This window comes from Lipophrys pholis, assembly GCF_963383615.2.
Source record: "Lipophrys pholis genome assembly, chromosome: 2".
Classification (NCBI taxonomy): Eukaryota; Metazoa; Chordata; class Actinopteri; order Blenniiformes; family Blenniidae; genus Lipophrys; species Lipophrys pholis.
The window spans coordinates 15,570,906-15,584,310 of NC_137636.1; the positions used below are offsets into that span (position 1 = coordinate 15,570,906).

General features: G+C 39.2%; 1 protein-coding gene across 2 annotated transcripts in view; it reads right to left on the reverse strand.

Moving 5' to 3' along the window:
• Positions 1-235: 235 nt before the first annotated feature.
• Positions 236-13,405, reverse strand: part of nedd4a (NEDD4 E3 ubiquitin protein ligase a) — a 31,856-nt gene continuing 18,686 nt past the window's right edge. For both annotated transcript variants that reach the window (XM_080458111.1, XM_080458112.1), the window contains exons 9-29: positions 12,044-12,207; positions 11,827-11,944; positions 10,159-10,323; positions 9,498-9,581; positions 8,980-9,099; positions 8,433-8,729; positions 7,314-7,391; positions 7,112-7,166; positions 6,920-6,978; positions 6,709-6,774; positions 6,391-6,620; positions 5,499-5,620; positions 5,338-5,408; positions 5,145-5,240; positions 4,984-5,057; positions 4,842-4,902; positions 4,699-4,758; positions 4,501-4,608; positions 4,321-4,417; positions 4,049-4,121; positions 236-3,407 (exon numbers count right to left, since the gene is read on the reverse strand). In XM_080458111.1, the coding sequence (XP_080314237.1) occupies positions 3,305-3,407; positions 4,049-4,121; positions 4,321-4,417; positions 4,501-4,608; positions 4,699-4,758; positions 4,842-4,902; positions 4,984-5,057; positions 5,145-5,240; positions 5,338-5,408; positions 5,499-5,620; positions 6,391-6,620; positions 6,709-6,774; positions 6,920-6,978; positions 7,112-7,166; positions 7,314-7,391; positions 8,433-8,729; positions 8,980-9,099; positions 9,498-9,581; positions 10,159-10,323; positions 11,827-11,944; positions 12,044-12,207 (2,301 nt within the window). In that variant the 3' untranslated portion in view covers positions 236-3,304. The remainder of the gene's footprint in view (positions 3,408-4,048; positions 4,122-4,320; positions 4,418-4,500; positions 4,609-4,698; positions 4,759-4,841; positions 4,903-4,983; positions 5,058-5,144; positions 5,241-5,337; positions 5,409-5,498; positions 5,621-6,390; positions 6,621-6,708; positions 6,775-6,919; positions 6,979-7,111; positions 7,167-7,313; positions 7,392-8,432; positions 8,730-8,979; positions 9,100-9,497; positions 9,582-10,158; positions 10,324-11,826; positions 11,945-12,043; positions 12,208-13,405) is intronic.

Here is a 13,405-nt window from a genome sequence, read left to right on the forward strand (position 1 = left end):
TCAAGACACAATGCGCAATCCGATGAAACCCTATTTTGCCATGCAAACCAGTGACAAAAGTGACACTTTGCACTCATTCATTTTAAATGTCAAAATCAACTGATGGTTGTGTGCGCAGGTGAGGTGGCTCAATCACTGAACCTTGTTGTCGCTGTCAAGCCGTTTGACGGGCTACACAGAATGACTGGGGAAGCAACATATAGACACACACTCAATACTTGCTTTTATATTTATTCAATATATCTATATTCAGTTTATTCAGCTATGCATTTAAACAGCTCCATTTCATTTCACCCTTTAAATTGTTGTATAAATATGTTGCATGTATGCTTTTGTTGTAATGCACTTATAGGTGCTACAATGATAACAAAAACTTTATATATCAGAAAGGAAGTGTTGACGTATTAATTAGTCCTAAGGAGAAAACATGTATAACAGTACTTTCATTCAGAGATCAGAACATTATTAACCATAATTGAACTCTATAACACGTTACAAATGGAGGCCTTTGTATTTATTTTTTAAATACAAGTGACAGAGGAGAATGTGCTTATTTTCAGCAATGTTCACATGTAAACACTTTAACACATGTGCACTTGAAGCATACGATCATGTTCTTGAAGAGTGATTAAAGCAGTCCGCAGTTGACAGATTAGCAAAGATTCAGACAGTTCAGAAGTAAGACTCATCAATATTAACAAAGTGCTTCACTTTATAAAAGCAGAAGTATAAAATTGTGTTGTCAGAGACAAGAACCAGCCCACAATACCTTCCTTTATCACCGACCTGTAAACGTGGCAGGTAGTGTAAACACGCGTTTCACCATTCAGAAAATGTTAAAACCCCAGCTTTAAGTACAGTTACTTTCTTACAAAGGTATCACGAGGGATCGCTCATTTTGAAAACAATAATCTGTACACATGTTGACAACCAACAAAACAATTTTTAAAGTTGCACTCTTAAAAATAGAGCACTGTGCTGCAATTAGACACCCTTGTTGAGGAGCAGAACACAAATTCATATCGTTCGATGACAAACGACAACGAATATAATATTTGCCGTACTGTATAGAAACTGTGTAAAGTCAGTTTGTCTGATTTGTTTTATACAAAGATACCGGCCAGGAGACATAATGCAAAGATACATCATTTAATTCTTCTGGTATGTGAACAATCAGTGTTGAACTTGAGTATGAGTGTAAGTGAACAGCAAAGGGTGCTCAATGTAGATGTGCACCTTCCTCCTTTTTAGCCTTTTTCTCAGCCTGTAGTGATGACTTTAACAGCCCTAACACAAAATGCTTCCTAACATTGTACAACAATATACTTGCATGTTCAATATATTTAAAAAAAAAAAAATCCGATTAACTAAAACATTTCAGAGATCTGATGTTGGTATGTACATTTACGCATCGGGTTTCAACACAGTCTGCATGCAGTCTTTGGATCAGTGGACCACATGGAGACAAACAACAGTATGATTAGTTCATCTTTTTCTGGTCCTGGTATTGGTACATCACTACCATAATGATTATTAGTTTAACTACAGTCGCTCAAAATTGTATGTAACCTGCTCATTTTCTGCTGCCAATGCTGTTGAAGTCCACATATTTGGGATTTAGCATTTTCTGATATGGTGTACTGAAAAAAGTAATGTGAAAATTAAATACAATAATGTTGCTCGATTTTATTTCCCCCCTCCAGGTGGTTCAATGACATATTCTAAAGAGGGTTGAATACTCATACCTATATAAATTGCAGTAGAGACACATCATAAAAATTACCTACTTGTTTTCTTTTTTTACCCATTCTCATGTTGGGCTTAAATGAAAAACGTTGTCACAGTGTGTTTGATTATTTCAACCTGTGGCCCTGCGACAAAGCCAAACTGTACAGTATCTTGTGAAAGGTATTTACCATCCTAACCAGATGATTCCGTTTTGTGGCATCATAACCTGCAATTAAAAGTTTTTACTGTATAAAGGTTCTTAGTGGATGAAACAAAACACTAAGATCACATGTCAGAATATAAATGCTTCTTATAAATGGGAAATTCTGCAACATATCAATCATCTCTTAAAAGATAAGAAGTAAAAAAAAAAGTAAAAATAAGTATAAACAGCAGCCTCCAACCAGATTTTGATGACTGCTGTGAAGGGGATGAATTTGACTCGTAGAGCAAATCTTCAAATGATTTCTTACTTCAGTTATCGCTGTCAGATCAGGACTTGGGCCAACAAAAGGCAAAAGATGTGAAAAACCCAAGAGATGATTCGAGACACACAAGAACTATTTGCTGACGGTTAAAACAAACAGCAATTCTGGGAATATATCTGATATAGGAAGGTGTAAAAAAAAAATGAAATATTGCCAACTAAGAATGCCATTTAAAATAAAAAAAAATTAAATATAATGTAAACAGATGGGGGATAAAATAAATAACTGTACTATTAAGACACACCTTTTTTAAATTGAATTTATTTTAAGTGTAATTGAGACTATTTCAAATGATAAAATAAGCTTTAGTACAAAACTATAGATGTAACAGATATGACAGTTGCAGACATGTGTAGAGACTGTTTTGATATCGAGCTATCTCAGGAAGAGTTGTGCTTTTTATTGCCATTTGACAACAGCCATTAACAAGAATATGTTGAACATGTGAAAACATTCAAAACTTCTAAAAAGAGACGAGGAGGATCAAGCTTTGTGAGGAGGGGGTTCATCCTTCCGCACTTTCAAGGCAAAGAAAGATGGAGCGACTTCAAGCAACAGAATCACACTGAAAGCTTCCAAGATGGCTGAGACACTGGCTAGAAAAAGATTTGGATTGAAAGCACATGAAAACAAAGCTCTTTTAAGGTTTGATGTTTCGGTCAGATACTGTATAGGTTGCATTCACATTTATATTTATCTGATTTCTAGAATCCTTTTTTTTTCACAGAATCAAGTTCTTTAAATATGTATGCATTTTAGCAGAACAAGTAAGAGTGAATACATCTTTGAGCGACTTAAAATAAAGATTCAAATAATAAGAAAACCTGATTTGTAAACTTGAGAATACGCGGAGTGACATAGAAATACCTCGTTCACTCCAGATTTAAAGTTCTCTCTCTCAAACGTCTGTCTAAGCAGAGGACCAGAGCGGGGGTCGTGCGACTGTCCTTCATGTGTCACACAGCTGGCAAGTTAAGACCCGAATCTGAAGCACAGCTTGTTTTCCTCGTCACCGTCACCGTGTCACGCCGCCTGGCTTTGCGCCGACGGCAGTCACGTCATTTCGGCTCCATCCCGACAGACGCACTCTAATCCACCCCGTCGAAGCCTTGTGCATTCTCGATGGCGATGTGAAGTTTCTCCCTCAGTTCCTCGAAAGACTCGTACGGAGGAAGGTCCAGCCGGTTAAAGCTGGAGGGGAAAGTTTAAAGGAAAAAAACGTGGCTGGAGTCATACTGGAGCAATAGAATCATAAAGGAATTTAGAGAAATCAGGAGCAAACATAGGTGCATTTCAAAAAATGTCTATATTATTGGAAAGTTAATCGATATGTCAGTTATATATAAACTAAATAGTTTGAAGCATTTCTTTTGTGGTTTTAACAGGACAATTATGATTTCCACTTTAACAAAACAGGAGGCACAGCTGATCTTATAAAGTAATAGATTACTTTCAGGCTGTGTTCTTGATTTTCATGATTTGTGAAGTAAAATTACAAAAGGCTGAAATGAACGAGCTTGAAATATTTCAGTTTATGAGAAATACATCTAAGGTGTATGTTTTTTTTTAGAATAAGCTAACTGCTATTGATATTTTGTGGAACACAATATTGGAATGTAGGCGAGAGGAACTTTTAGAAAAGTCTGTACTTAAGTAGTATGAAACATAAAGTTAAATATTTCAGTTTACGTGGCCTAAATTGAAAATACATGGATGTTTTACTCTTTAAATTAAATCATGGGAAGAATTTCCATTTCCATTATATAGTAATTTCTCAGATACATCTTCGCAGTGTATCCTACTGTGTCTTAAACTCAAAGAATAGAGCTTACCATGTGTGGGCTCTTGGAAGTTTTTCACGTGTGCCCCACTGCTCGATGGTGAACAGTTGTGGTCCGTTCGACCCTGAATAATAAACATGAGACAATAACATAATTTTAACGTAGCACTGTGACAAATAGAGGCAAAGAAGAACATTTATCAAGATTCATGTTACAGATGAAATCCAGAGAAAAAAGAGAATATACGATCACAGCTGACTCGCAAACTTTACATCACCACCAGAACATTGAAGCAGTAATGAAGACGTATTGTGTTATTTTACCGTAGAGTTCAGCAAACCCATTCATTGGGACCCTCGATGTTCCCGTCACAAACTGTAAGAGTCGGATTCTCTTCTCGGCGTCCATCACCAGCACCGTCTACAGCGACGCACAGAAAAATTAAAGAGAAGCTCGGACCACAACTTCAGCTCATTGGCTTCTGTTGTTGAAAGTTGTCTTACTTTCCAAAACCACTGGATAACCACGTGGTTGGCGCTGTAGCTGTTCTTGTACTTGGTGTTCGCCCTCCAGTCGTTCACATCCACGTCTCCAAGGCCGCACATGAGCAACTGTCGGGGAAAGAAACCAGGTAGATGATCAGTTATTTAGAAAACGTTAACTGGACGCCAGTCTGTGCATTGAATCAACTAAGAACTCACCTCCAGCTCATTCTCGTCAAAGATCTTGATCAGATCTTGTGGTATCAACTCGAAAAATCCCTGCAACACAAAAGAATTTACCAGAGTTATACACATTTTTGCGTAGAAAGGGTTTCTCATTTTGATATAAAATAAACTGTTACATCTTTGAAAGCAGTCATCTGCTTCTGGACTCGGTTCACAAACCTCCACTGCATCACCAGACTGCCAAACACAAAACAACAGATTAGCATTAAACCAGAATTTGACTCTTAGAACGAGATAAATAAGTTTTCAGTTCTTTACTGGATGTATTCCTTCTTTGTTTCGTTGGTGACAACGATCTCTGCACCGCCCGGTGTCAGTTCGTGCTGGTGAGTCTGAACAACAAGGACGGGATGCGAGGCGTCATTTACACAGAAAGAAACTTAAACATCATAAAACCAATGAAGAAGATGGTGACAAACCTGTCCAAACAGATCCTCATCGATGGTAAACATTAGATCCAAATCTGTTGGGTCATTCTCCAAAATCCACATCAGTGAGTTGAAATATTCACTATCCTGAAAAGTAAGACAGCAGAGTCAATCAAACACTGAGGATCTCGTTCATGTAAACATTTCAATTCAGGGGGTCGTCTTGAATACTGCGACTACTCACGACGGACTCCATGTCCTGGAGGATGATTGGCTTCTGCAGCATCATCTTGTAAAAAGGCCGAATGAAGAAGGCTTGGAAGGAGACAAAGACGTCAGGATCTGCTCATGCCTTTAAAATGTCTCAAACTTTACACAGTATGGATTTGATCAGGTCTCGCTCACCATCCAGGAGTTTGCCGTGATACACGGCCATGCCGGCCACGCGACCGATGAACTTGAAATAGGACAAGTGGTCCTCGTTACATAAACCCGAGTTTGGGTTAATCTGCAGAGTGTAGTTGTCCCTGGAAGACAAATATTATCACATTTTAAAAGAAGTAATGTTTTTTGAATGGCTGTTTTAACTCCTCCTCTCATTGTTTCATTCAATCTATATTCGTCTGTGAAGAAAAAAGTGGAATAGAGCTCTTAAAGAGAGAAACAGATCATTTACAGTCAAAAAGAATTCTTAATAAGTGTTGTGAATGATGTGATAAACTGATGTTGTTTATATTTTCACTGACGCTCATCTCGAGTAATGCGACCTGCATCAACGCCTCATGACTCCTGATCACTTTCTTTTTCATATTCTTGCTATTTTCCAACCTACCATACACTCTGACAATCAAACACAGATTGAGATATCTAAATATATCCAGTAAACTTGTGGCAGAGCTGGACTACACGAGCATGGCGGCAAACCTTTACCTTGATAAGGAAAAGTAGTAAAATGTAAGCGGACTAATAATTATCACGTCAGAGCCCTATACACTTAATCTAAAAACATACACTTTTAGAATTGAATTAATTCCAAATGTCATAGCAACAAATCATTATGGAAAAATAAGGTTAGGTCCAAAATCATAATTATAACACAACAGTTGAGGCTATATATATATATAAAGATATACCAGATATCTCAAATTAAATGATTAATTTTCTGTATGTGTAATTGCCTAAGAATGTCAACAAATATACATTATAAAGTGTAAAACATTAGGAAGTCCAGCATTCAACCAAAAATGACTTCCTGGTGTGAGACAAAGTGGAGCTCAGAGGAACAATTTGAACTCACGTGGCAGAGTACTCAAAGAGTCCATAGTAGGGGTTGAACATCTCCTTGGACATGAGGAAGAACCACTCCCGGGCTAAACCACCATAATCCAGGCCCTTTTCCCCATCAAACTCCACCCACAGTCGAGCCTTCAGTAGGTCGGGCCTCTTCACCGAGAGGATGCGTCTATACGAGTCCTCAAAGACGGAGTTGCGTTTCAGCTTCAACTCAAAGCGGTTAGGGATGTCAGCCTACAATGAAGATGTAAAGCGGTGAGTCATCCTTCAGAGGTCAGAATGATGATAATCTGAGCGACAGCTGCTGCTTGAGGAAACTCACCGGTTTCTTCAGCTTCTTTCTGAAGTAATCGTACTTCTGTTTATAATCTCGAGAATAAGGCACTGCCTATGATCAACAAAGAACGCAGTTCAGTGACAAAAAAATGCACTTTACCTCAAGCTGTACTCCGTAATCAATGTCGATATTCACATATAGGCAAATGTGTCTGTGACAGTATTATGTTAGTGAGAAATATAGTGTTGATACTGACTGGTCCAGTTATAGCAGAGTTCTGTAGCCTGGGATCATCCCACTGTGTGGTTTTGGTGTCTGAGAAAGAAAAGCAGAACCATCTATTAATTCATTGAATAAAAACACACAGGAATAATAAGATGACTCTAACATCAGTTTGAATAGAATGAATGTCATTAGTTGAAATAAACTAAATGGACATCGTACGCACTGTGATCGATGTAGAATATTCTCCCGTCAGAGTGAACTCTTTCCTCCCATCCAGGCTGGGAACAAACAATATGAAACAGATTCAGAGAGGACAAGAGTAACACAGGCTCTGAAAATATGTTCCACTATACATGTGTTTTTCAGACATCTGATTCATATCTTCCAATTCAGTTTTACTGGTTTTGTGTAATGGAGGAAGTTACCGGCAGAGGGCCCAGATCAGCAGGGTCGAGAGAGGCCGCCCTCCTCATGTGTACTGGAATCTTCAGCCTGGGATCTTCCTATTCAGAGAAGAAAAACAGGGCGTGTATGAGTGGGAGAGGAAATGCTTGCATAAGGCTGTTTGTTGTACACTATGGAGGCAATGCCGCACAACCGGAAAACAAATCTCAGTGTGCGAAAAAACTGCAGGTTGTTTTTTGTTTTTTTCAACAAACTCTTGGTCTTTTTTTTCTCACACCCTATTGTCTCAGACTGCAGTCTATCATCACAATCCCACATCATTACAATCAACTAGGCAGCCTTTGCATCATTCATTGTCTCCTAAACTTCCACAGCTCACAGCACTCTCCCACTACTGCACTCATTTGGCACAACACACATTATTCCAACTTTGTTGGGGGATAGTAAAAAAAAAAAAAAAAAAAAAATCCATAAACTCCAACCAGTTCAGAACTTCAGCTGCTGGACTCGCTCCAACTAACTAACTCGCAGCTGAGCAACGCACTGATGAAGATGTGACCATTAAATGTCATGAACAACCTTCTTCTCCTCATGAACACAAGGAGGTCCTCTGTATCGGCGTTCATCTCCATGTCACCTGTTTACAAATGAAGCTTGAGCATTCAGCTCTCAGTCCCCAACCTTTTGGAATCCTCCTGACCACCAGAACATCGCCAACATTTCCCCAGAAAAAAATAAAAATCCGAAAGAGTTCTTCTCTAAATCTTTTAAGAGTAGTCGAATTTTCTCATCTAGACTTTATGACAGAATATAGCTATACAGTTCCCACTTACATATAAAAAAAAAAAAAAAAGTTTATACAAAATCTGCCAGGAATCTAGTTTTCACGAGAAAGAATGCAATTTCATATTAATATTACCTGCATGATTTATCAATGCTTTTCTGAAATGTGCTCTAAATGTATTTATGCAACTGCACTCTTTCATGGTGTCATTTACCTCTACAAGCAGAAATGAACATGCTTCTAGAGTGTTAGTAAAAAACTGTTTTCAGATCAACCCCTTTGTTGTTTTTTATTACTATATTTAAGATAAGATAAGATATCCTTTATTTATCTCACATGTGGAGAATATTTTTACCCAGGTAGTTGTCTTTGTGTTGTGGTCGATGAAAAAAGGTCGTCCATTGGGAGCGCTGCGAACCTCCCAACCAGCGGGCAAGAAGCCAGGCTCGGCTGTGGCGTCGGGACTCGGCGTGTGGCGAGGAGACCCCTCAGGCGACAAAGGCAGCTGTGGTGGACTCGTGCTCCGAGATGAACCGGTGTTGCTTTGTGCTGCTGCTGCGGATGATGGTGGTGGTGGTGGTGGTGGTGGTGGTTGTTGTTGTTGTTGTTGTTGTTGTTGTTGTTGGGCTGGTGCAGATGCCTCTGAGGTTCTCTGTCCAATAAAAACCAAAACATTTTAGATCGATTAGATAAACTGAATTGGGAACAGGAAAGTAGCATTTCTGCCGGTTTGCTTCTTGTTTAAAGTGCTTGTGTACATCAAGGCCACTTTATTTGTTCAAGGCAATTCAAAGTGCTTTATAATAACGAATTTGAACAGCAACTGATGCAGAACAAAAGCAATGATAAAAACATCATAGAAGAAAATACATGGATGCAAATGCAGCTGATAAATGAGAGACCTGGAGAAGAGGTCGTGACCATGTTGTGGTTCGGCTGAGGTGGTTGATGAAGTAGCGCCTTCCTTTGTTGTCCCGCTTCTCCTCCCAGCCTGCAGGCAGCCCCGCTGAGTTTGAAAGCAGCTATTCAACAATAAAGAGAAAAAAAAACCCCAACACATTGATAATTGCCGAAAAAGAACAACATCAACTGTCAAATTGCTAGAAATCACCAGTGTTCTCTTGCGTGTGATAACATTTTAATCAAAAATCACTGAAGCTTCCTCGAGCTCCTCACATTTTTTTGTCAATGAAAACTGTTGAGTCATTTCCATTGAAGAACAGCTCTGTCACTCTATCAATAAACTCTTTTTATAAATTAGGGAACTGCTACAAGAATTTCCCTCTGGGAATAATAAAGTATTTGTATTTTATTCTATTATATACCATTGAGTAGTTGTCGGAAGCAGAAACTCCCTGATGCAAGACCAGTTTGGTCAAATTCCAGAGGGAGTTATTTCAACAGTGAGTGAAATACTCACCACAGGATTTGCAGGACGTTCCTCTGCAGGTGAATTGTGGACACTTCCTCTGAGGCTGGAATGGCGTGAATTACTAACATGATCCTGCAGCAAAGAGGAAGGATGACAACAATGAACACTGGGAGACTACAGTCCTCCGTTGTGTCGCCACTGAAATAATCTGAGCTTTTCTGTGTCATCAAAGTTAAAAAAATATATGTTGTATGGATTTTGTATGGGTTTTAAATGTAATACTTCAGATTTCATGATTTATTCAAACATTCCTGGCTCCCTAAAATCTCTAAATGGAATAAATGAATCACTGGATTTGAAATATTGTGACGACTCCCTATAAAACTACTGGGTATAAATGTCTAACAATACGACATGTGATTTTGAGGTAAACATCTCAAGCTGGGAAACGAGACAAAAGAAAATGCAGCTGGTTTAAAAAAAAGTGTAAAACAGTATTGTACATCATCATAATCCAACACCAATGGGCAATTGTAGTAGTATGCTTGATGGAAATGCAAAAGCTACCAAATATGGTCATTTACCTGATAAAGGGTTAATGTGTGTCACTTCCTACTTCCCGTACAGCTTCCTGTCCTTCAAGACAAGCTCTAATTGAATCTGAGTCGCTTCCTCTGATAGTTACCACAATGAACCAAACATGACTCACCGTCTGCGAGGAGCGCTGCTCGCCAGCTCTGGCCCCTGAAATGTGCGTGTTGCTCAGCCCGTCGCAGCACGAGTGGATCTCCACGGGTATGTGGGACGAAGGAGATACCAGCTGGTTATTGTTGTGGTACAAGGTGCTGTCGTTCTCGGCGATGATCTCCCAGCTCTAGAAGATGAGAAAGAGAAAAATAACAAAGTGCATTGTTATAATCAAAACGGTTTGGCCAAACTTGATAGTTTACTTTTTTTAAGCGGAAAGTAACGCATCAGAACATCTAGGAAATGTCTGTCAGAGGTCAAATAATGAGTGTTGTGTATGGTTTTCAACAAGCTTCTGAGTCTCTCACTTGGTAAATGAATAAATAGTCCAATTCCAATAGTCTTTCAATGGGTACGACCCACAAACTCAGCTCTGTTGCTCGTCCCACAAATGCATATTTCTTACATATGTGACACTATTGAAAAGCAAAACTAATTTCCTTACTTTTAGTGCATAGAGAAGATGAATTCTATCTACACGCACGCACACGCGCACACACACACACACACTTGAAGCCACTGAGATATCTATGTTATAATGAACCTTTCAGCTAGTTTGTTTCAACTCAAAGTGGATTTTCTCAAGCGTTTAAGCCAGAACACCAGCCAGAAGTGCACCGCTACAAACCCCACAGCAACACCTGGCTCCAACATCTGCTGCCACATCTGTGCACATTTTTGTGGCTCCACTTTTAGATTCAGTCTGGAGGGCAGCCTGTTTTACATTGTTTAATCGCAACAACAGCTTTTCCTTCTATGTCTGTGCAGTAAAGACAAACTGCAACCAAAAACAGTCAGGATATCAGCTGTCTAGCTGATATGAAAAAGATGAGGTGACACACACCCAGTAAACACGTTCATTTTTATCTGGAGTCAAGTTTCAGGCCTCCCAGTTTCGCCTCCCCCTCATTTTGGTTTTACTATTTACTGTCTATTAAGGCCAATTTCTCACCAGCTACGTTCACCAGCTTATGTTTGACTGCTGCTTGAAGCTTAGCAGGTACTGTGTGGTTGTTTTTTTTGTAGCTTTCCTTTACTGAAAACAGCTGTCTGCTGCAGCTGGAAACCACAGTGTGAGCTTGGAGTAAACAAGAAACTAGGATGAAGTCAGTCTGCTGTTGGTTTCACATATTTCACAAGACATTAAATGTTTTGTCCTTCTATCGTGAAGTTATATCGGATTATATAAGTTCCCTACTGTACAACATTACTTGGTAAGAATCTACAATTCTTCTGTGTGTGTTAGCATCACAGCCCATACATGCGCCATTTCAAACTGTGGAATGTGGGAAAACAACACTGCTGTTGTTTGCGTGTAGTTTTCAACAGAAGACAGAAGGTTAATCAGTCTCATGTTATATTCTCAGACTGGGGCATTGTGCTGCCCACAGAGAGTATAACTGCTTTGTTTTAGCAGGACTCTCACCAATCTCACATTGAGAGTGAAACTTCTAACTAACTTAAAATTCAATCACACCACACATCATTTTCTTCCCACTAAAATTATGTTGGACTTTCTTTATATTCACATTGAAAAACATTTTTTCCTTTCCTTTCTTTTATGATTAGTTTGGAAAACTTTCACACACAAAAATGTAGCACACAATATGGACAAACTGTGAAAGAATACCTCGGGAGACTCCTGCGTAGCGTTTTCATCGTGGTCTGAGATCTGTCTGCGTGTATTGAAAGCCTGCTCCACATCCCGATTGTTGTTTTGGCTTTGTTGAACCTCCAAATTACCATCCCTGTTTTGGGGCACAGAAACATACACAAGCTCTCACATATTTGAAATACACAAACAAAGAAGAAACGTGAGTTTGCTGAAGAGACTGGATATGTCGTACTGTGCGGTGGGACGGTGCCACTGGGTGGTTCGGTGTTCATGGTTGACGAAGTAGATCCTCCCCAGGTTGTCCTGCCGCTCCTCCCAGCCAGGGGGCAGAGGAGGCAGCAGCTGGCTTTGCCTGGGACCCGACATGTCCTGAGACTCCAGTAGCTCCCAACCAGGCTGCAAAACAAACACAGAGAGGCTTACACCCAGGGAGGCCCTTTAGAGGGTAGAAAATATCTTAACAGAAGATGAATAACGGCAAACATCAAGACAGACTAGACGATGAAGAAAGAATTCACAAAGTATCATGTGAACCAGAGCTGAATGACTGTTGAAGTAAAAGACTCCAAGCCTCTGAGGCTTTGTGAGTCAAATGATGCAATGAAGTTCATAACTTGGCTCTTCAATGTGATTATTGTCATCATAACAAAATAAAGCCTCATAATAATAAGCATAAATTCATTTGTTTACTTTGGTTTTTTAATAAATAACCAACTCTATTCAATAAATTAGACATGAAATTATCTATTTATCGTAATTGTTCATTGCATTAAAATATATACATATAGATATATATTTAAGTACACTGACCATAGTTACAATGATCAAATCTCTGTCCTCAGACAGATTATACATGATCATCATATTACTGTCTGTGACTGACCGCTAGAAAGAAAACAATAAAACTGTGTAATGGCCGCACCATGAAATTTATTCAGTTCTTCAGCTAATCAGGAAAGTGAAAGATTTCTCACTAACAACTATCACTATTGAATTGAAGAATCAGAAAACCTCTCTGAAGGATGTATTTAACTGATTTACATTTGTTCTGTAACTAACTTCTTAACTTCTGCTGGCGATTTGTTGTCAGGTTGGAAAGATGGGCCCCACAAAGCTTTACCCACATCTTTGCATTCAGACTTGGTTTTCCCACTCATCTTGATTAAATAAACGTTTCTTTTTTTTAAGCTAATCATTTGTGGATAAAGGCAGTTTTGTTACCATGGGTCATCTCATACACACAGATCGAGGACACTGAAAATAGTTTGGTCAGTTTGCAGGCCGTCTTTGCTGATAGCTTTAGTTTTTTTTCTGCCCGTGTTTACGAGTGTTGGATGATATGTTTACCACCCCGCGATCTTAAAGCCAACAAGCAGCGATTGCTGATCCATTCGTGCGGCTGTGTGAGCCAGGAGCTCAGCAGCTGTTTGACACTATTTGAAAGAGGCTGTGCTGATGGCAGACGAATAACACCTCCGTGTGCAGACACCAAATGAACTGAACAGGTGGGGAAAAGACAATGTGTGTTAAATAGTCCAACTGTGTCAGAGCCTATTTACATAAGCACATTAATAAAAAAGTATTTAGTTTCTAT